At 38.3% G+C, this 23,862-nt stretch overlaps 1 protein-coding gene across 11 annotated transcripts in view; it reads left to right on the forward strand.

Moving 5' to 3' along the window:
• Positions 1 to 23,862, forward strand: part of LOC143279854 (multiple PDZ domain protein-like) — a 190,890-nt gene that overhangs the window by 152,469 nt on the left and 14,559 nt on the right. For 9 of the 11 annotated variants that reach the window (XM_076584099.1, XM_076584102.1, XM_076584100.1 and 6 more), the window contains 18 exons: positions 1 to 212; positions 1,716 to 1,843; positions 2,545 to 2,655; positions 3,223 to 3,342; positions 3,845 to 3,923; positions 4,713 to 4,909; positions 5,504 to 5,598; positions 6,593 to 6,659; positions 7,261 to 7,353; positions 8,174 to 8,275; positions 8,590 to 8,664; positions 9,731 to 9,854; positions 10,450 to 10,476; positions 12,499 to 12,647; positions 13,141 to 13,224; positions 16,001 to 16,225; positions 17,536 to 17,652; positions 18,178 to 18,313. The exon at positions 1 to 212 is cut by the window's left edge and continues 51 nt beyond it. In XM_076584099.1, the coding sequence (XP_076440214.1) occupies positions 1 to 212; positions 1,716 to 1,843; positions 2,545 to 2,655; positions 3,223 to 3,342; positions 3,845 to 3,923; positions 4,713 to 4,909; positions 5,504 to 5,598; positions 6,593 to 6,659; positions 7,261 to 7,353; positions 8,174 to 8,275; positions 8,590 to 8,664; positions 9,731 to 9,854; positions 10,450 to 10,476; positions 12,499 to 12,647; positions 13,141 to 13,224; positions 16,001 to 16,225; positions 17,536 to 17,652; positions 18,178 to 18,313 (2,141 nt within the window). Of the gene's footprint in view, positions 213 to 1,715; positions 1,844 to 2,544; positions 2,656 to 3,222; positions 3,343 to 3,844; positions 3,924 to 4,712; positions 4,910 to 5,503; positions 5,599 to 6,592; positions 6,660 to 7,260; positions 7,354 to 8,173; positions 8,276 to 8,589; positions 8,665 to 9,730; positions 9,855 to 10,449; positions 10,477 to 12,498; positions 12,648 to 13,140; positions 13,225 to 16,000; positions 16,226 to 17,535; positions 17,653 to 18,177; positions 18,314 to 22,213; positions 23,698 to 23,862 lie in introns of those variants that run through there. The other 2 variants (XM_076584106.1, XM_076584101.1) reach the window with 2 other exon arrangements.

A 23,862-nucleotide genomic window follows, 5' to 3' on the forward strand; every position in this document is an offset into this window, starting at 1 on the left:
CTCCCCTGCCCACGTCCCCTCCCCTCTTGCAGCCACCACCACCGCCAATAGCAGCACCACCACAGCATCTGTGACCAGCCAGCCGGTGTCCCCAAGGCAGAAGTCCCTGGCTGCTGATGGTTCTCCAGCAGTGGGCAACCATGCCTGGGGGCCACCCAGAACCGTAGAGCTTGAACGGCAAAAAGGGAAAAGTCTGGGCATCAGTATCGTAGGTGAGGTCACTAGGATGTAGGTAAGGCATTGGTATTGTAGAAAAGGTCTGTTTGTGGAGTTGTGAGGAAAGAATGGAAGTCTAAGCATTAGTATCCTCAGTTATGGCTTTGTGTTACATAGAGTTGAGGCCTACATGTGGAGTTATGGGGAAAGAAAGTTGGAGCATCACCTTCATAGGTGAGGGCATTTATGTCATTGGTCAGGCTATTGAAGATGAGGCCTCCAGTTACTGCTGCCATTCAGGATTAGTGTGGGTTGGTTAAAGCATTGTCTTATGTAATGTAAGTTAAATATTCTGAAGTATGTCAGTATTATCAGTGATGATTAGAATGTGTGTAACCTGTTTTATATGTAGTCTGTTGCAGTTATCACAAGTGCTAGGATTCTGAATTATCTTGGTTTTGAACAAATCCTTGTCCTTCTTTAGGTCCAAGAAACAGTATTCTAACAACAACAAATCGTTCAGCTAGCAGCTAACAACATCATAGTGTGCTGAAAATCCTGTCTCATTACAACAACAGCAGTGTAGTATTTCTATAACCTGTCATTTTGTTATTTCTGACTGGTGTGTCAGCAGCATATATAATAACCCCGTGTGTATATGCATCCAGGGTAAAATAGTGGCATTTTCACTGCCACCACAAGTGTTAAAGAAAACCTTCAGTCTGCCCAAACTTTGTGTTGCCATAGTCATTCAAGCCAAACTTAAACACAAACCAGAAACTTGCTAAATAACATTAAGCCTATCAGGTGGTAACCAAAACACATATTTCCTTAGAAAAAAATGATTGTATTTCCTGACTTTGCCAAATGGGAGAAAAGAAATAGAAACAAATCAGTCTTCTGCAGTGTCGGGTGAAAATGGGTAGAGGAGACTGTGTGGCAGATTAGTTTATTGCTTTTTGTTTCTCCTGCAGTAGCTTGAGTACCATACAAAAGTCTCAGAGGCCTTGCCTCCTTATTGTTTATGTTTGTGATCAGTACTGTGGATAAGGCTGTTGCTGGTGTAGTCTATTATATTAGAGATGTAGTGAGCAGTTGCTGAATTGGCATTTATTGGCAGTGTTTAAAGTCAGAAGTATTGAACTGGTATTGTTTAAAATCAGTAAAAGTTGCACATTAGAACTGCTTTAAAAGTGTTTTAGAATAAAATATTATGTGAAGTAAGGAGTCATGTAGGAGTTGTGCACAAGTTAGAAAGGACATGCTGTACAAATGAACAAACAAGTGATTAGTCAGATAATTGGTTTTTAGATTCTCTCACATACGTCATCATTGTAATGGAGTTGTTAGTCATTGATAACATGTTCTATACTGGACATGTGATACCAGTCTTAACTTAACATGTTTACACAGTGCTATATATATTATCGCACATAATGTCTGGTAGAATGCCTATGCTCAATCTTCTAGCCACTGATTTGCACAATACCAATTACAGTAGTCTCAGTGTTTGCCATCAGGTGGTCAGATTCCAAACTGTAAGCCTGTGTTGTCATCAGGTGGACGGGTGGATATGTTCAACGTCTCTCAGGAACATACAATATCAGGTATCTTCATCAAACATGTCCTTGATGACAGTCCAGCCAAGGCCAATGCTTCATTGAAAACAGGGGACCGGATACTGGAGGTGAGTCATACTGATTACTGTCTTTGGTATAAACACATAATACTTACTGCTGTGTCACAGGAATGAACCCATTATACTAATTGCTGTGTCGTTAGTATTAACATACTGTCACATGCATATATGCATGCACGCACGCACGCATACAGGCAAGCACACACAAATACATACACACACAGAGATGCACTCATGCACATACATACATGCAAGCATGCACATGCACGCATGGGCCAATAAAGTCTGGACTGGTTTTTCCATCTCTCTCTCCTTGTTCTTTCTTCCCATTCTTTCCACTTCCCTTGCTGTTTTAACTCTCCATACTAAATTTGTTTTACCAAGAAAACTGCATCCAATTCCTCAAGCAATAGGGGATCATTGTACTTGTGATGTTTACTCTGGTCACTTAATATACACCTGTAACTTTCATGTTATGTTCACATGCTTCAACCTTACATTTTCCAGAAAACAACAACAACATAATAATGCTTAGTTAAGTAAATTGTTGTTGCCTTAATAAGTTTTGTGAAGTGTTGCTAGATTGGTTTGTCAGGTGAACAGTTTGGATGTGCTTTTATAAACTGTTGCCTGATTGGTTGGTCAGGTTAACGGTGTTGATGTGCTTTTGTAAACTGTTGCCTGATTGGTTGGTCAGATCAACGGTGTCTATGAACTTTTGTAAACTGTTGCCTGATTGGGTTGGTCAGGTGAACGGTGTGGATGTGCGCAACGCGACACACGACGAGGCAGTGGAAGTGATCCGAAACTCCAGCAGTCCTGTCAGATTCATGGTGCAAAGTCTGGTGGACTCCACCTGTGTAAGTATGCCACAGTACACAGTCTTTCAAACTTTGAGACTGTCTTCAAAATAAGCCAAAAGGAGATGATCCTTTTAACAAAATGACCTTCAAATGTGTTCATCATTTTATTAATATGTCAGTGTTGGTCATTTTAAACAAAATGTTGTTTAAATTCATGCATTGTTTTATTGATATTGTTAAACTTTCCATGCAGCATTTATTGATATGTCACTGTTCCTATTATGCATTTGTAGTTTGGTTGTAAATAGTGAAAGTCTCATTTTGGTTTTGAATGAGTTTGATGATTTTCTAGCATTCAGTTGTTATACCAGTAAGATTAAAAAAAAAATTAAAAAAAGGTGTAGACAAGTGGCGCTGTAAATGTAGAAAGGTGTAGACAGGTGGTGATGTACATGTAGAAGGGTGTAGACAGGTGGTGATGTACATGTAGAAGGGTGTAGACTGGTGGTGATGTACATGTAGAATGGTGTAGACAAGCAGTGATGTATATATGGAAGGGTGTATACAAATGGTGGTTTTATCTAGAAAGTACTCTGACTGTACCATGGTGATGTGATGTCCCAGCCGGTGGACGTGGAGGGAGCTCAGCTGAAGCCAGTGCAGTCGTTTGAAGAAGCCCCCACCAACCAGACCCCAGAGCCCATCACCTCACAACCCGTACCCTCCGTTGCAGTGGCTCAGCCTGTGAGTAAGGCTTGTTGTGACTGTGATGATTGGGCAAATGGGGGTATAAGAGTGTAAACCATGGAACCTCTGTGTTTGCATAGATAACTGTAATACTGAACTGTTGTTAAATGAAATAACTTTTGGGAGGGGGGGGGGGGTAAAAGAGTTGGGGTGGTAAGTTCTCATGAAAAGAGAGTCTGTTTTGCAATGCCCTTCATCTACTCTCTCACTCTTTCTTTTTCTTTTTTTGTTTTTGTTTTTCAGTAGTTTGCTTGTTGAAGGAGTCATATTTCGATCATGTTTTATCATCTCAATGCTCCTTTTTTCCAGGCTGGTTACACATATCATTTTTCACATGTTTATGTTGATACTGATTACCTTAAATGCAGATTGCCAAGGAAGGTGTGTTTGTTGTCTTCACATTTACCATTATGTTGTTGTATCAGATGTGTGAGTTATCGTTACAGAGTTTTGACTTACCATTGTGTTGCTGTGACAGATATCTGGGTTATCATTGCAGAGTTTTGATGGCAGCCAGTCTATACAAGGCGATGCCGGCACTGACAGTGAATCAGAGGATGAGTTTGGCTACACTAAGAGTAAGTCAAGTCAGATATTTTTTTATGCTCATGAGGATATGCCTGTGCATGTTAATTTACATGTACTCAGGGATAATACACCTACATACACACTTACATGTGATATTTATGCCATCACTAAAAAAAAGGTCATCCCTCAAAAGTCAGCCAAAAAGAAGTGAATGTTACATCCTTGCATGAACACGAATCTCTTGAGTGCTTTGAAGTTAGTGAAGGTTTACTGGTTCCATTCACTCAAAACTTTTGCAACTTTGTATACAATTCATGCAGTTTAGCAGTGACTGTTGCATTTTCACAAAGTTGTGTGGAGAACCTGCAACTATTCTGTCTGAATGTTAAATTATCAACACTCATTTTTTATTTTGTCAACATTGATACATTTGAACTGAAAAAGTGTCCCATTTTCTAATTTACCTGCTTCGTGGCATTTTTAAAGATTTCCTTTTCTCATTGGTAGATGACCAGTTATGTATATGAGATCTAGGTTACAGAGAGGGGGAGAGAGAGGAAGAGACAGTCAGAGACAGACTCTCAGAAAGAGCATACACTTGAGCAATAGGAAAAAAAAAAAGCACACAGGAGAAACATTAAATGAAAACGAACATTTCGCAAAGAGATGGCCATTCAGTAATGAAGGAAACAGACTGTGAATCATGTAGGGGGGGGGGGGGGGGGGGGGGGGGAAGTGGTCAAGGTACAAATTAAAATTAGTAAGTGTAAAAAAAAAACAAAAAACATATGTTGGGAAAAGAATGGTTCCCCTCCAGTGTGACAGTGTCTATGTACCAGAGCGCCTGCAGCGGAAGTATGGCGACCTGGGAGGTCAGATTGAGGTGATAGAGTTCTCACGAGGGAAGAGCAGCATTGGCCTGTGTCTGGCCGGCAACAAGGACCGCAGCGTCATGAGTGTCTTTGTGGCCGGCATTCAGCCGGACAGCCCTGCTGCTCGCGACGGCAGGATACGAGTAGGGGATGAACTGTTAGAGGTTAGTGGCATAGTGGTTGGTAGCGTTTGATTTTCGGATCGCATGCATAGCAGTAGAATGTTTACATTTGATTTTGAAATTACATACACAGCTGTGGAAAGTGTTGTTCACAATGTTACTGGCACAGTGGTTGGCAGCTTTTGATTTTCAGATTGCTCGCATAGCAGTAGAATGTTTCCATTTGATTTTAAAATATAAAAAGTGTGGAAAGTGTTGTTCACAATGATATTTAGAAAAACATTAAAAGATCAGAGTTAATATGGTGCTGCCAAATTGTTGCTCTTGCAGTCAGTTTTATTTTGGAAAATAAATAAATAAACAAAATGCTCTTGTATGTATTGAAGTCAGATATTACAAAAATGATTAGTCCTGTTCAGTTTCAATCAACAGACAGTTGCCCTGAATAGAGCTCTTTTTTTTTAAATGCAACATGAAGTTGTATTGGTTAGCAGTTCAAATTTAAAAAAAACATGTACAAAATCTACTCTTACTCAAAGAAGACAAGCATCTCTGCGGTAAACTAAGAATCAGAAGACAAATGAGATGCAGAAAGTGTGGAAGCCTGCTGATGGGTTGTGTTGGTGCTGGCTTCAGATCAACGGCAGTGTGCTGCATGGTCGCAGCCACCTGAACGCTTCAGCCTTGGTGAAAAGTGTCACCTCTTCCGACGTCAAACTGATCATCAACAGGTGAGTTCAGCCATGTGAAATGTTTTATAGAGTGTCCGACTTTCCCGCATAGTTCTTGTCTATAAGTCTTTCATCTTCTGATGAGGTATGGAAAGTATGATCCTGTGTCGTTACAATTTGTAAATTAGATACAAGGTGCCTGTTCTTTAGCACCGGTAAACCTTTTTCTTTCTTTTTTTTCCTTCTTATTGCTTCACTGTATTATAACATTCATCACTTACAGTTTCAGATACAGCTTCTTCCTTTGCATTGGACATGAAATGTTTATATAAATACAAATAAATACTTTTTTTTTTCTGTTGTGAAACTGCTACTTTTGCTGAAACTGATGTTCAAATTTCATAAAGAATAGTCACATTTCAGCCGCTGTGAATTGATCGAAACATTATTATTGCTTTCTTTTGCTGTGTTGACAAGTGTGTTGCTTGACATTGTAAGGAGAGAATAGAAAGATTATCAGAGATGGAAATGTTCCATACTTATACAAAAATCCATAATTTCAAGAGACTTACAGATTATTCTTATGAATAGCACAAATATGATGAGAAAAACTGAGTGTATACTACAGTGCGTAGTCTTTTTAAAAGATGAGAATGAGTGATCCATTTCATACAGATAAACAAGGAACATACTCAGAGATGCAATGTTATAATTTGCCTCTAATAATAATAATTAAAAAAAAAAATAAAATATAAATAAATAAATAAATAAAAATCTTATTTTTCCGAGGGCCTTTGCCCCCAGGATCTCCTAGTGGGGCTTTGCCATTCTACCCCTCCGGGATCAAGGTGGACCCTGGCCCAACTTTCAGTAATTTTCACGATTGCCTATTCCCATCTCTCTGATCAAGATTTTTGGGGCTTTTTTTTAATTCTGAGAGGGAAACATCTTGCAAGAATGAATTGATTGCAGAAATAAATTTGCCTGCTGGCTATGTGTTAAATAAGATGGTGTGATATTTCCAGTGGCAAATGAAATGATGTGACATTTGCAGACGACCGGACAGTCTGGAGAAACTGGCAGTGAAGCCTATCTCCATGGGACCTTCTTTGTCACCAGAGGTATGTCACTGAAATGGAAATGTGTCCCACCAGAGCAGAAAAGTCTCTGTTGAGATGTTTGTTGCTGTTTTCTTTTCTCTTTCATCCCTTCTTCCTCTTGCTCCCTCTCTCTTTCTTCTTGAATGTGATGAAAACTGTTGACTGACTTGTATTTTAATTGTTTGTTGATCTTTTTTGTGTGTTATGAATCTGATGTATCTGTAATGCAGTTTTCTTACTAAAAGCATAAAACACAACATTTATAAATGATGGGTTAGTCTTATGTTTTTATGGTGCAGTATTAGAAGCCCCAGTGGATGAGAGAGCATTGATAAGGCAAAATAATGTCCCCACATTTAGTTTCTAACAACTTAATAGTTAGCTTATATGACGAAGTTGGGCAGCATAATTATACTGTACCATGTTGGACTAGTGTAGACTGATTGATTGTACTAACACTGATTCTACACAGTAATGTATTTTTTACAGACTGGAAATATATTTTGAAAATTTGTTTTGCCAGTTTAAGTCAGCATGCTTTCATAACTGTTTGCTCATGTTTACTTGAACCTGTTGCTGAAAAGAGAAAGAAAAACAAAGAATGTGGTTTGTTCCCTGACAGACAGAGGCAGCGAAGTTGATAACGGACAAAGAAAACAAAGAGGAAGCGGGTCATCCCACATCTGAGGTGGTGCAGGTCATCACATTACAGAAGGTGGGTTGGCTGTCTATGTTTTCCCTCTGTCCTCCTATGTGTCTGAATCTGTGAAAGAGATTTTCTCAAAACATTTAGCTGACGGGCACACAAACGTCTGTCAGGGGTCTGGATTCCTGCCGGAAAAGAGGAAAAAAAATTCCTATAGCAACATATATACACATCTGATAACATGACACACACATCTGATAACAACACGCACACACACACACACACACACACACACACACACACACACACACACCTACCTGATGGCAACAGACACACAACACATCTGACAGCAACAGACACACATTTGATGGCAACTGACACACATCAGATGGCAACATCTGGCTACTGACACATATCTGATGGCAACTGACACACATCAGATGGCAACATCTGGCTACTGACACACATCTGATGGCAACTCACACACATCAGATGGCAACATCTGGCTACTAACACACATCTGATGGCAGCTGACACACATCAGATGGCAACATCTGGCTACTGACACACATCTGATGGCAACTGACACACATCAGACAGCAACATCTGGCAACTGACACACATCTGATGACAACACACACACACACACACACACACACACACCTGATGGCAACACACACACACATCAGACGGCAACACACATACACACACACGCACACCTGATGGCAACACACACACATCTGATGGCAGCTGACGCACATCAGATGGCAACATCTGGCAACACGCACAAGTCTGATGACAAACACACTCACACTCACACACACACACAATCTTATGGCAACACACACATGCATCTGATGGCAGCTGACACTTCTAATGGCATTTGCAGCAGGGAACACAGGGTCTTGGCTTTGGCATCATGGAGGAAACAAGAGACGGTCGACATGGCATCTACATTCGTCACATTACCATTGGTGGAGCTGCTGCAAAGGTCAGATACTTTGCTTTTAATGGAGTCCCCTACCCCAACCCCAGTGCCTATTACTCTCACTCAGATGCATTTGTGCATTCACATACATGAGGATATTAGCAAATAACAAGCATATGCACAGATTTGTACACCCTTGCTCTGTGACAGTGTAAATGCAAGTCAGTGACTGCATTTGGTCACTTACCCAGAGTCGCACTTTTGGCTGAATAAGCCCTGTTTAAAAATAGTTCACACTGCTGTTGTCTGACTTGTGTCCTGTTTGACATTTGTTCATTCTGTAACAGAATGTGTGTTGTTTGTGTGTGTTTCTGCAGGATGGACAAATGGCTGTGGGGGATGAACTGCTGGAAGTGGGGGATGAGTCCCTGTTAGGCCAGCACTGTGATAAGGTGAGATCATTTGGATAGCATGTGGCAGTGGTGTGAGTTGAGGGCAAAGTGACAGTACTCTGATACGGCAAAAGAAAGAAATTTATTTCATTTGCCTCCAGTGGCATTCAGACATTTCACACTAATATTTTTTGCATGCACTGTGCAGACAAAAAGAGTGGTGTCAAAAACTAAAACAAAAAAATCCCACTCCTGCAAACAAGCCAATACACATTAACAAGTAATTTCTCCTTAGCAGTTGGAAAAAAAAATCTGATCCCTATCAGTAGACATAGTTCTGTATGAAAGTTCTGTCAAAAAGAGATACATATGAAAGAGACAATGGGTTTAGGTTTTTACATTTTTTTTGCATTTCAGAAAAAAGTTTGTGGAATTTAGTGGAGTTTGGGTGGGTTCTGTAGTATCTATATAAACATTTTGTCTGATGCTTTCAAAGAAGGGATACAAAAAACATATGATAAAACTCATCAGCAGTGTTGATTATGGAACATCGCAAGTTCTTTCATTTCTGTGTAAATTGTCAAACTGCTGTTTATTAACTGGCCAAGCATTATTGGTCGTTCTAAACTTTACCGACTCAACTACACGACTGAATTATATGGCAACACTGTAGAAAAAGTATCTTGACCAAAATTTGGTTTAAATATCTTTCTCTTCCAATCAGTTGGTGTATCAATATGGTGGGTGTAATAGATAAAAATTGCCATGTTCTGAAGGAGCAGCATGATTAGTGGCAGTAAAAGTAACATCTTTGGGCTTTGTATATTGCCAGCTTTGACTCTGGGTCTGGAAAACCTAAATTGGAGATTGACAATGTGACTGGGGCCTTGATATCAGTGAAAATACTAGCTCTGGGCACTAAACACAGTCAGCCCAAACTGAAGACAAAAGTATGTCTCCTATGCCCAAATATCTTTGTCCAGACGGGAGAAGCTTTTGGCACACCAGCTTTGTTAATGCTAGGTGGTGTTATTATTTTCCAGACAGAAAGATGATGATGTTGAATGAACAGTCTGTTCATAGCTTCTCTCATGACAGTGCAAATGGTTTGCTTGGTGTTGGACAGGCCAATGAAATTCTGCGTAAGACTCAGGGGGCAGTGCGACTGAAGATTCGCAAGAGTGGGGTCACTGACAACAACGCCAAGGCACTCGGCTCCACAGACAGCATCAAACTCAACAACACCACAGGTACGCAGCATGCATGTCAAAGGCTGTTTTTTCTGCTTTGGCTTGGCAGTGGGTGGCAGACTTGTATTGGGTGCTGGGTTGCCTATAGTATAGAAAGCACAAAAGTAGCATATACTTCTGTGAAGGGAAGTGGGTGATATGTTACATTCAGGAATTAATATATTTAAGGGTTCCAGTACATGTTTTGTAATATTCCATGTTGTTCTTGTTTTTTGGTCTGATGCTGTGTTGTCTGTTACTGATGTCTGTTAGGTGTCTTCTGTGAAGTATAATTGGAGATGACTTGTCTCCTTATTCATACCTAACAGCTTTGCTGCATTTTAAGTCAGTGAAATGAAACTACAGATGAAATAAATTATTAATAAAAAAAAGTCTTCAATTTGCTAGGCAGCACTGTTAAACTTTTTAGAAAACAAATGGTTCTGGTTGGTTATTATTGTTCCTTCACCCCCCCCCCCCCCTACCCCCCCACCACCTCATGTACTGAATATGAATGGGTTGTAAAATGTGCTGTGAATTGATTGAATGTGTCACAGACTGTGTCATTGTGATGTATTGTGTTGTTGATATTGGCGTTGATGTTCCTGATGGTCAGGCTCTGTGCCTGTGGAGAGTCCCCCAGGTAAATGGACAGTGACCCTGCACTTCATAGACAGATGTAGAGCCTAGCACACTGTAGCTGTGCACTATCTTTACCTTCATTTTTTCCCCTTTTCATTTTTCTTCCAATAAGTTGGTGTATTAATGACCTTCACTTCATATGAATTCTGAAACTAATGCCACTTGTATTTCAAATATTGAAAAGTTCTATATCTCTGTTGTATTAATCAAAAAACAGATATTACTTTTATTTCACCCATTAAATTCTTGTAAATTCTTTTCTTATTTTCAAAATTCAATGACATCACACTGAACACTTAATACTGTACATCTTTGAAATGAAACTGTTTTTTCATTGTTGTTGTTGTTTTCAGTTCAAGATAATGAATTTTGCACCCAGTTGTTGGTGTGTTTTTTATCTCAGAATTTTTGGCCAAAATCAAGCAACTGAAGCACAATACTTTCATATAGAATTTCTCCCTGTGAACTTCCAGCACTGACCCACAAACTCTCCCCTGCCCACCTCCCCCTGCCCTCCACTATATCCCTCCTCTTTCACCTTGCTCTCCCATAGACTGTAGGTCGCCTCCACCACCACCAAGCATCTTCACCCTTCCAGCTCCTTCCCATGCCCCTCCCCATCCCGGGAAGGGAGGATTAGATCTGTGTTTTGAGTGCAGAGCTTCCTCACGTTTGATATGTCGTAGTATGCAGTGGTTTTCAATTTCTCTTCCCTTTCTTTGGATACTCTGTCTCAATTTACTGATGTCTTCTCACACTCTCTCTCTCTTTCTTTCTCTGTCTCTGTCTCTCTCTCAGTGGTCTTTCTGTTAATACTATTTATATTTCTCCTTACTTTGCTTCATCATCTTTATTCTTCTCCTTTGAATTTCTGTTGACATCTCTTTCTTCCTTGGCTAAAATTTCTGTTGTCACCTCTCTCTCTCTCATTCTAACTCACCATTCTTTTCTTTCTTCTTATTCTCTGTTCCTTTCATTTTACCTGTAGAAATAGTTCTAACAGATATCTGTTTTTTGTGTCATTTATGAATTTGGCTGCTTAATGAATCAGTATTATCAAGTTTGAACTTCCATAAACAGTCATGTGTTAATCAATACATGTTTTAATGAGAAGAGTACTGTCTTTTATGAAGAATAGTTGCCACTTGTTTGAATTTCCTGTCTCCAAGTCTGGTTTCAACAAATATGTATGAAAATGTCTTAAACCAGTTTGTTTCTTCAAGGGTACAGCTATCATGTTGATTAAAAAATGAGTTGTTAGCCAAGTGTAGATCTCATGGGCAATGAGTTAACTGGACAGAAATGAAACAGATGGAAGAGAATTTTGTCAAGATATGATTCTCTTTGCTGGAGAAATTTCTTGTCAATGTGAAGTGAAGGTACTAAGCTATATGTTTGTATTTTGCAAGACCTTTGTCTGATGCACTTATTTAAAAAAAAAAAAAAAAGATTTGTGTGGTTAAAATGGTGTAAAAGGTGTGTAAGTGCAGTGTCACATCCTTGTGGTTGTAAGTTTTCTCTTGAAATTAGTTGCTGATGTGATCAACTGTTCCATTAAGATGAAGTGTTCTTTGGGGTAAATAGTTGAATTTTTTTTTAAAGAGGTATATGTTGGTAGTATGACTTAATGTTTTCAGTATCTGGTATAAATAGCAACCATGGATTATTTTGAACTTAAAAGTTATCATTGACCATGTTTTTGCTTGGTGATAGTGGCTGGTCGAATGGAACATGAGAACATGTAATTCTTCTCTAAATATTCTGTTGAGGGTAAAGCATTTCTTGTTCTAATATTTCACAGAAACAAAAAGTGTCATTACAGACATTGTGCATTTTCATTCAATAATTATGTTGTTGGTTGTGTTCCCAGTATTATTCTATTTCCATACAAGTGTGTATAAGATGAATGTGCTGGTCTGTATGTGCATATGTCATTATGTGTGAAGAGGCATACCATGTTAGTTCATATTGGATTGCTGTCCACTGGAGTCTGATTCACTCTTGTTTTCTGTGCACAACACAGACGAGTCATCAACAGACCCCACTGAGGAGCAGCCACCTGTGGATCCTCTGACCTGCCCTGTGGTACCTGGCAAAGAAACCTACATAGAGATTGAGAAAGGTCGCACTGGACTGGGCCTCAGTATAGTTGGTGGCAGTGACACGCTTCTTGTAAGTATGCATCTGTGATTGAGTTGATAATGGGGGGTGTATGTGTGGTGTGTATGTTTGTGTGTGTTTGTGTGTGTGTGGAACAACCCTTTTTGATATCAGGTTGTTGTTGTCCAGTTTTATTGGTTATGTTCATATTTTCCTGTGAAACCAATGATTGGGTTGTGTTCATATTTCACTGTAAAATCAAGAATATACACCATTGCCTTAAATGCTGTTTAGCCATTTAGAACAAAGCAAAACACCTGTGAAAAATGAGACTTGCACTCTCCATCCTTTTCTCACTTTGATTTTCCATCCTCTCTTGACCTCTATTGCTCTGTCTCTATCCTCTTTCACACATACTGAAAGGAGGGTGACAGCCCTGGCAAGCTTACTTGTCACTAGCAGTGGAGGAATTAAGTTACAGAAATTAGTTCTAACACCCACTGTATATAAAAAAAAAAAATTATAAAAGAAGAAAAGGAACCCCATGCATGTGGCTGGTGTGCAGGGTGCGATCATTATCCATGAAGTGTACGCTGATGGGGCAGCAGCCAGAGATGGGCGACTCTGGGCTGGCGACCAAATACTAGAGGTGAGTGGATTGAACAACACTCTATGGATATCAGATCAGAGGTTGGCCTCACCTAGCAGTGTGGTGTATTGATGTATGTGTGCCTTCAACACAAACATTTTTGATGAAGAAAAAATACAGACTTTAATTTTAGGAAAATCATTTCTGTATCAGTTGCATGTGTAACGGAATCCCCCATAGGGATGTTGGGGGTTATTTCAGGTGTTGATGGTATCCCTGCCTTATTGGAACTGTGTGCTGGAAGTTTCCTCTTTTATCTTCCTGTCTCTCTCTTTGTTTCTGGATTATTCGGAGGTTTTTTTTTTCGTCATCTTTTAGTGTGGGTTTTTTTGTTTTGTTTTTTTTTTTGGGGGGGGGGGGGGTTGGGTTTTTTTTTACACTTATTGCTGGTCCATTCACCTGTACTTTTTCAGAAAGTCATGAATATTTTTGGCCTTTTTGATTTGAGGACTTGAAAAATTTTGGCATTTTTACTATATTGGTTTTTTTGTATTTTTTGTTCATTTGTTGTTGTTGTTTTAATATAGAACATGTGAGCTGCTTGCTGGCATCTTTCGGTTTTGGTGCCTGTTGTTGTGTTTTGGTTGGTTGGTTTGTTTTGGTTGTTGTTGTTGTTGTTGTTGTTTTTTTTGGGGGGGGGCTTGTTGTTGTTTTAACTGATTTTGTGTTATATATAAGCGTGCTATCTTCATGCTACTTTTTTCCTTAATCCCCTGGCTAAAAACTTAAAGAATGGTAAACTCAGAGGCATGTCCTAGATTTGTGTGCATGAATATGACAGTACTTGTGCCTATTTTTCTTTTCCAGGTTGATTTCTTTTAAGTTTCTTGGAGGTCAATATTGACTGTGCTTGCAGCCCTGATATGCCCACCTGCAGTTGGCTGGGCTGTAAGCAACAATGATAAAAATGATAATGTTTAGCTGAGGAGATGGTAATTCATTTTGTGATAAACATTGGTGTCAGTGGTCTTGATCTCCAAGACATGGTATTTTAGTTAATGGAACAGTATACATTCCTTTACACATACTTTGCTCAAATAATAAGATCAGCATACCCATCCATCCAAAAGAAAATAGAGAATTTTGTTTCAGATCGTGTATTACATTCATACTAACTGAAATGTCTGTGAACTTTCACATTTTGCCAGCCTCTTACGTTAACCAATCAATGTTTGTAATTTAGATGTATTGATTTGCCCCATCTGCAGGATATGGTCATTAAGTTTGTCCTTTTTCCAGCCTCTTCAATTTTAACCAATCAATGTGCATGTCATGTTGAAGCATTGATTTGCTCCTTCTGCCACAGAGTGTCAACTGATCAATTTGTAATGAACGGGTGTGCCCACTGAACCATGAAGCAGGCACAATGTGACAAAGCATTCAGTGTATGTGCCAAAGGATCAGAGTTAGAGAAAAAGAAGACCAAGGAAAACATTATGTCAGTTAAAGAATAAAATTGTCAAAAAATTAAGAAAATTAAGTGGTTTTTTGTTGTTTTTTTGTTGTTGTTTTTAAAGATAATGAAATCTAAATGTTTTTATCAGTACTGTGGAAAAATGTGAAACCCTTCAGTGACAGCTGTTTTGGTAACTTGTATTCCTACTAGCTATATACCCATACAGTCATCACGACCAGTGTCACAGGTTAACACATTTTATTTATTTACTCATTCATTTGATTATTTCTAATTTTATTCAGCATTAGCTCTTTTGTGCACGCATAGTGATTTGTTCTAGAATCTAACAAGTGATGTGTAGTACCTCACAGTGTTATAACCAGCAGTTATGGAAATATTTTAATGTTAGTTTTGGTAAAGCATAAACAGAAAATCGGGGCATTAACCACACATAAAAGACAAAACAAATAAATAAAACAAATAAAGTTTAAAGGACAAGGCAAAAACCTGAACATGTTTTGAATTTAATGCAAAAGTACAAAACAAAAGGTATATGATTCTAATCATCCACCTCGTTCCTGTAATTACTACATCATCTTTAAGTGAGTTTTTTTTCTGTTGTATGTCTTCATAATTATGTTGTTGTATGCCACTGTCTGTTATGCACTATTGTATATATATTATTTCATGTGAGGAGCTTACGAGTCCATTTTGTTGGGAATTTGTGTCATAGAAGTACTATATATTACTATCGTTATTGTCATAATTTCTGTTCTGTCCCCTCAAGTGAACAGTCCTTTACATGGGGAGTTTGTGCCATGGAAGTACTGTGTATTAGTTTTATAATTATTCTATCCCCCAAGGTGAACATCCCCTTATATGGGGAGTTTGTGCCATATAAGTACTATATATTAATATTAATATTATTATTCTATCCCCGCAGGTGAACAACCCCTTATATTGGTAGTCTGTGCCATATAAGTAGTATATATTATTCTATCCCTGCAGGTGAACACCCCTTTATATGGTGCCGTAAAAGTACTTTATATTATTAATTTATCCCTGCAGGTGAACAACCCTTTATATGGTGCCATAAAAATACTATACATTATTATTAATCTATCCCTGCAGGTGAACAACCCTTTATATGGTGCCATAAAAGTACTATACATTACTATTTTCTATCCCTGCAGGTGAACAACCCTTTATATGGTGCCATAAAAGTACTATACATTATTATTAATCTATCCCTGCAGGTGAACAACCCTTTATATGGTGCCATAAAAGTACTATACATTACTATTTTCTATCCCTGCAGGTGAACAACCCTTTATATGGTGCCATAAAAGTACTATACATTACTATTTTCTATCCCTGCAGGTGAACAAGGAGGACCTGCGCGAGGCGACCCATGACCGAGCAATCCAGATCCTGCGACAGACACCACAGTGTGTGGGGATCCTGGTGTACAGGGACGACCAGCAGGCCCGGGAAGAGGACCTGTACGACGTCTTCACAGTGGAGCTCATCAAGCGACCCGGCAAGGGGCTCGGCCTGTCCATTGTCGGCAAGAAAAACGACGTTGGAATTTACATATCAGATATTGTGAGTGTCCAGTTTTTCAACCTACTTCTGACACATTCTTTAATAATATAGTCAATCCATATGCTTTGACACCTCCTTGAAACCAAAACTAAAACTCATGAAAATCAAGGAAATAAAATGAATAATGAATGTGAGTTTGTGATTCTAATTTGAATATCCCCATGAGTAAGCATATTCACAATGAAAATTAAAAAAACAAGGAAACAAAGAGAGGGACAAAACAGAGGTGCAATGTCAACCCAAACACAAAGACATTTTGCAGCCTGTAACTGTCCCACAAGGTAACAGCAGACCTATGACTGTCCCACAAAGTAAAAACAGATATGTGGCTGTCCCACAGCGTAACAGACCTGTGACTGTCACACAGAGTAACAGCAGACCTGTGACTGTCACACAGAGTAACAGAAGAGCTCTGACTGTCCCACAAACAGCAGACCTGTGACTGTCACACAGAGTAACAGAAGAGCTCTGACTGTCCCACAAACAGCAGACCTGTGACTGTCCCACAGAGTAACAGCAGACCTGTGACTGTCCCACAGAGTAACAGCAGACCTGTGACTGTCCCACAGAGTAACAGACTTGTGACCGTCCCACAAAGTAACAGAAGACCTGTGACTGTCCCACAAAGTGACAGACTTTTGACTGTCCCACAAAGTAACAAAAGAGTTCTGACTGTCCCACATAGTAACAGAAGAGTTCTGACTGTCCCACAAAGTAACAAAAGAGTTCTGACTGTCCCACATAGTAACAGAAGAGTTCTGACTGTCCCACAAAGTAACAGAAGAGTTCTGACTGTCCCACAAAGTAACAGAAGAGTTCTGATTGTCCCACATAGTAACAGAAGAGTTCTGATTGTCCCACAGAGTAACAGAAGAGTTCTGATTGTCCCACAAAGTAACAGAAGAGTTCTGATTGTCCCACAGAGTAACAGAAGAGTTCTGATTGTCCCACAAAGTAACAGAAGAGTTCTGATTGTCCCACAGGGTAACAAACCTGTGACTGTCCCACAGAGTAACAAAAGAGTTCTGACTGTCCCACATAGTAACAGAAGAGTTCTGATTGTCCCACAGAGTAACAGAAGAGTTCTGATTGTCCCACAAAGTAACAGAAGAGTTCTGATTGTCCCACAGGGTAACAAACCTGTGACTGTCCCACAGGGTAACAGACCTGTGACTGTCCCACAGAGTAACAGAAGACCTCTGACTGTCCCACAAAGTAACAGAAGACCTCTGACTGTCCCACAAAGTAACAGAAGACCTCTGACTGTTCCACAGAATAACAGAGGAGTTCTTATTGTCTGTTGTTCCCAGGTGAAGGGGGGTGTGGCAGAGGCAGATGGTCGCCTGATGCAAGGAGACCAGATTCTCGCTGTCAATGGGGAGGACATGCGTAACGCCACACAGGAGTATGCTGCTGGTGTCCTCAAGGTAAGTCATCATCGTGTGTATTCCATCTTAAGTATGCTTTGGAAGATGTGTATTTTATAATGTACAATTGAGAAAACTTATAAACAGTAAGAGTAGTCAGGAAGTGCTTATAAATGTGTGAATTTGAACATGCTTAAAATTGTGCAGTATAGTTCAGAAGGTGTTATGAAAATAAATTGTAATTCAGAAGGTATCAAGAAATGTAATGTAATTCAGAAGATATATATGCTGAAAGTACAAATATAATTCAAAAGATAAATATGAATTATTATCTAAATTGTGTTCAGAATTGTGAATCTTAATTTTGATTGTATTTACATGTGTTATGAGTGATTCAGAAGGTTTATATATATATATATATATATATATATATATAGAATGAAGGGCTATTTCAGAAGTGTTCAGTATGAAAAGTTTTCAGAATTTTGAAGTGGAGTTAGGATTATATGTACTAGTCTGACCTTTTGCTACAGAAAGAATTAATCTATGTAAAGAATTGTTCAGAAACTTTTCATTGATCACCAGACACTGATGGGAAAAGTGTCAATGACGGTGGGACGTCTGAAAGCAGGTTCCCGAACCTCCTCTCGCAAAAACTCCACAGGACTGAAGAAGTCTGATTCCTCCGCCAGCAACCGTTCTAAGGGCAAACATTCCAAAAGTATGTTCTTTTTTTTCTTTCTGTTTTGACTTTCTGATCTAATGTTGCTTTGGACAGCAAGTCCTGTTTCAGGGCTTGTTGGAGGTAAATATCCAGTGATAGTGTTATGTTGTTTTAAGTTTCTGAGTTTTATATATGTGTGATCACAAGCTTACACTACCCTCATAACTTGCCTCTCCCCCCACCTGTTTTCCATCTTGAGTGTTTCCTTAGACATTTTTCCCCCAATGGTTTTATCTTAATTAAATTTTTTCTGATCTTTTCTGCTAGTTCTGTAAGAAAGGTTTGCATTGAAAGAGGAACAGAGAATAGTTTTAAGATTTGATTTCAGCTGGCATTTTATGTGTTTTTCTTTTGAAGTTGTTTCTAAACATATAAGAGAATGAAAAAATGTGTATGTATGTGTGTGTGTGTGTGTGCTTTTTCTTTGACATATTGATCAGCTAGCACACATTGTTTATATTACTAAAAGTTTAGTTTATAAAACAAAGATTTTTATTAAAATGAAATGGTAATGTCTACCATTTTCTTGGGATTCATGTGAACCATTACCATTAAAGTTGTTCTGAAGATACAGCTGCAGAAAAATTGCTTTGAATGTAATCAAGCAGACCATAAGCTTGTGATGTTTGTTTGTTTTTTGTTTTTTTATCTGGGTGCCTAGTGGTGGTATTGCACACATTAGAAATGCTCAGAAACTGTCATGGACTTCGATTGAATGGTGTGTCAGCAAGTGAGCTTCTTAGTGGTAGTGTTAATTGCGAAGCTTCATAGACAATCACAGTTTGAAAAAAAAAAAGATGTGAACTGCGTCATGTCTTGGAAAGATACATTTTATGGCTTTGAAATAATGACTCCATCTTTGAAACAGAACAGAAAGTTATTTTCAATGATCAAAGACAACTCTTTGAAGAGTTGATAATCAAGGCATTTGAAAACATGTCAGCTTGAAAAATTGTTTGGCTGTGTGATTTTGAAGTGTTTGTAACTCAGTAAAGAGCATCATTTTAAAGACTTCATAGTGTAAGTCTGGAAATACTTCCTTTTTTTTTCTTTTTTTTTCCTTTTTTTTTTTACTACTTCTGTCTCTGTGGATACTGAATTTGAAAATTGAAAAAATTACCAATGTCCATATGACTGTCATGCTGAATATTATTTTGAAGTTTGTGTCCAGCTATATCATAATGAGTGTTTGCTGCTGCTAGTGCTAGTGTTGTTTTTGATAGCATGGCATAAAGCTTTGACATGGCACAAGGGTCAGTGTTTATGTAGGCTACATTTTTTTTCATGTGAATTGTATTTTATATTTCCCATTCAGGTCTACATCTGGATGTCAATTGAACCTTAACTGTGGTCCATGACTTCATGATGATAGCAGTAATTGTAGATTATTAGACAGCACTTATTAAGAAATGAATTCTAAGTACTTTACAAAGTCAAGATAATTGTTTGTCCTCATTATTCTTACTAAGGAGGTAGGAATGCACACACACACACACACACACACACAGGCATACGATTTACTGAAGAATTGCATCACAAGAGGTTCATCATAAAAAAAAAACCCATCAAGATTGGTTCAGAAGATAACACTGATATCAATTATGTGGTTGATTTTGTGTCCTGCAGTTGTATTTGTCATTGACCAGAATTTTTTTTTAAATTTCATAATTGATTATTTTTCACATTCAACCTGATACTGCCCATTGGTCTTTTTTTCCACATCTTAATTTTGTTTTTCCTTTTATTTGCCAAGCATAGAATTGTCTTTAACAAGAGAATTGCTGTCCAGTGTATGTGTGTTAATACCACTGTTTACATGTGATGCCTTTTTTGAAGAGCACCTCGTTTGCTAGGTGTACACCATGAACGTGTTGTTAGGTGGCTCACCCTGACTTGTGTGGCACCGTTCCATGGTGTTTTGGGTTGCACGCTATGGCTGTAGTGTTGGAGAGAGGCTAGCGTGACACTCCCTGCACTGTGGGTGTTAGTCACTACCATGTAATCTCTAGCTGTTTTCTGTTGTCCCTCCAGCTGTATGTATTTTTGTTGTCACCCTGTAGATATGTTCTCTTCACCTCCACCCCTCTGTCCATATTCATTCTCAGATTATTGTATGCTTTCATATGGGTTATATTTAGACTTGCTCTCTTCACCGCCACCCCTCTGTCCATATTCATTCTCAGATTATTGTATGCTTTCATATCGGTTATATATCTGTGGAGGACTGTACATCAGGCAAAAGTGTAGCTTTCTTTAGTGGGTATCCAATCCCTTCCTAGCTTGTATGAAAGGAAAGTAGAAGGTGATTGTTCTGTCCTGACGCATCATTTCTTTCTGTTTTTTTCCTCATCACAAGACTGGATATTATCCATTCAAACTTTGCTTTGTTGTAGTGTCTGATCCTTCCTGATCCTTTCCATAATGAAACAGACTGTTTGCTGATTTCAAGTTAATTCTGTTTGTCTATGTTACTAACAGAATCCTGTCTTTTGTTGTTTTTCCCTTCTTTTACCTGCAGCTGCACTTGAACACCTTCAGATGTTCATGTGCACACAACCACCCATAAAAGAATTTTGTATTTTCACACACTTTTCCCAATATTTTCTTGCTTTTGTGGATCTCATGCATGCACGCGTACACACACACACACACACACACACAAACAAAAAAAACATGTTATTCATCACCACCCTTCTTTTTGTGCTCCTTTGCAGTCAACTTGCATAACTGTCAAATCCACATCAGTTTAACCTGTTCAATTTGTTTACAGTTTCCTTCCTTCCGTCCATCTTTCAGATCCCTTTCCTTCTCACTATCACAAAGTCCAATCCTTAAGCTGTCAGAGTTGTCCTTTGTAGAGCTTGTCACTTTGCAATACTGCAGTAGTGGCAGTGGGATTTCACAACTGTTAGGGACAGACACAATCTGATCAGATTTAGAAAAGATTTCCTCCTGTATATCACGTGTGTATTTCAGTGGTGTGAAGAATGTAGCAGGTGCATACTGTATATGTACAGTTGTTGTTTAGGATAGAGCTGTTCAAACTAACAGTGCACAGCCTGCATTCCTGCTTATTCTTGTTGACTTGTTAAGTAATTCAGGACTCGTGTGGTTTATTAGTCTCACTGTTCTCAGCTGTGTCTTCTGAAGCATACTGTGTTTTTTTTCACATAGGATTTGGCTCTAAATGCATGTTCAGTTATGCAAGTATTGGTGAATCGAGATACTTCTTACTCAGTTATGTTAGAACAGTCTTTGTAAAAAAAAAAAAAATAATAAAAAAATAAATAATGATAAGACATTTAAATGGCATGATTGATATAATTATTAAGATTTCAGTTCATTAACATATTTCAGTTTTTCATCTCTAACTTTTCTTATTTTTGTTTTTAGTAGCATGTCAAAAGAGCTGACTTTGAAACAAAACAAAAAATGACATGATTGATATCATTATTAGATTTCAGTTCATATTAACATATTTCAGTTTTCCATCTCTTGAGTTTTCTTATTTTTGTTTTTAATAGCATGTCCACAGAGCTGACTTTGAAACAGAAACCCAGTTGATTCCAGTAATTATCGGTCTCTATTCCAAGTAATGAAGTATCAGTAAGAGAAAAAAGTTTATAATTCAGTTTTTTTAAAAGGCATGGGGAAGGAACGAACAACCAGAAATTGCCTTAGTGTAAAAGCATTCCAACACTCTTTCAACATGAAATGGAAAGTATGATGATAAAAAAAAAATATTGCATCCAGTCCATGGGAACCATTCAGGACACAGCTATTGTGCACATGTGGATGGTCTTAACTGTCACTGATGTTGTATGTTGCAGCTGTTAAGCAGCCATGTATGTGATGGACACGAACTAACATTCATTCCTTGTGTTTTTTTTCTGACAGGTCTGCCCTCTTCCAAAAGCTACTAACCTTGGGTCCCCTTTTCAGTTGCTTGTCTAGTGTAACCATAGGGTGCTGTCCTTAGTATTATGCCATTCTACTACATCTTACCTAGTGTACTCATCATACACATCATTATTTAGCTTTCTTCCCTCTTGAATCTCACTGGCTTATTTATGTACATTAGAAATTAGAGAGGGATCACCCAACCTTATCCCGATTCTTTTGTTGAGCCTTGGATTGTTTGAAATCATTGTTTACAAAATTGTACATGTCAGTTTGGACCAAATTTGAAGAAGTTGATGAATGATTTAAAATAGATTGGGAAAAGAATTCCATTCTATTTATTTGGATTCATTTCATGCACAGTTACACTGAAAGAGGTCTGTAAAGTGTGAAAACTATGTGAACCCATGTAAGTAATGTCCTCTAATATTTGCCGTGACGCACCTCCTGACACACGCACTGTGTGACTGATTAAGAGGGAATGTCACTATGCACATGGAGCACTGTTGTTGGGGGAACAAAGGGTGGGGTGGGGTGGGGGGACTGTCACCTCAGTATGTAAATAGCAGACATGTTTGTTGAGATGCAGATTTGGTCTCTATGCAGCAGCTTTCAGCTAGGCATGGTCATGATGCTCAAATCAGAGTCAAATCTTTTGATCCAAACAAGATTCTGTTCTTCCTGATCCAGTTCAGGAGAGGCGGTTGTAGTGATAATTGACTGTGATTTGTTAATACAACTGCTTGCTGATATTGTGTTAAGCAGATCACTTCATATCACCAAAATAGCATGTTTGCTCATGCACATTGTTGAAATCGGTTTTTATTTGTTTTTGTTTTTTTTTCTTGTTTTTTTTAATATGACGGTCAAAATATTTCCAGTTCAAAAACATTGAAATCTTTGTTGTTCGTAAGGTCAGCTAACAGGGGTTTTATCTCTTTATACCATGTAATCATTAGGCTTGATTTTCCCTCAGAAGCTTAGGATCACATTTGTAACATAAATAGCAATCATTCCATGCTTTATATTACTGACCTGCATCATGCCATTCTCCAATCAAGTGCAACAAACCGGGGGTTTGTTTCAGGCTTTTTTCCTTGTTAAGATGTCTAGTTCATATCTTTCAGTGTCACATTAGCTATGTACCAAAAAACCAATAATGATAATACAAGTAATAATAAATCAATTATAGAAAGAGAAAGAAAGGGACAGTTGGACATCACTGGAATTGCCTTGTATTAAGTATTTGAATTCTCTGAAACATTTTTGACAAAATTTCGAAGTTCAGAGATGGATGAAATAAGGTCATTTCAGCAGTAATTGAAAAAAATGTCTGCTTAAAGCAGGGGGAAGCTTTTAGATAATGAGGCTTGAAATGAGCTTTAAAAATCATGATCAAACAGTTAGTCTCTATCAAATTTAGTCAGAGAAGATATTTTCGAAAATGACACATGTCATTTCACAGTTCTCGACACATACTTTGGTATGTGAAGAAAAAATTGAGAAAAAAAATTGTATGGTTTTATGTTTATTTTTACGAGGTTTTTTGAGACAGTTTTTAATTTTCCTAAAACAAAAGAAATGTGTGGAAAGAAAGTTATGATATTATCAAAATATCTCTGTGCTACTAGTTCATGTGCTAATTA

Source organism: Babylonia areolata, chromosome 3 (assembly GCF_041734735.1).
Source record: "Babylonia areolata isolate BAREFJ2019XMU chromosome 3, ASM4173473v1, whole genome shotgun sequence".
Lineage (NCBI taxonomy): Eukaryota > Metazoa > Mollusca > Gastropoda > Neogastropoda > Buccinidae > Babylonia > Babylonia areolata.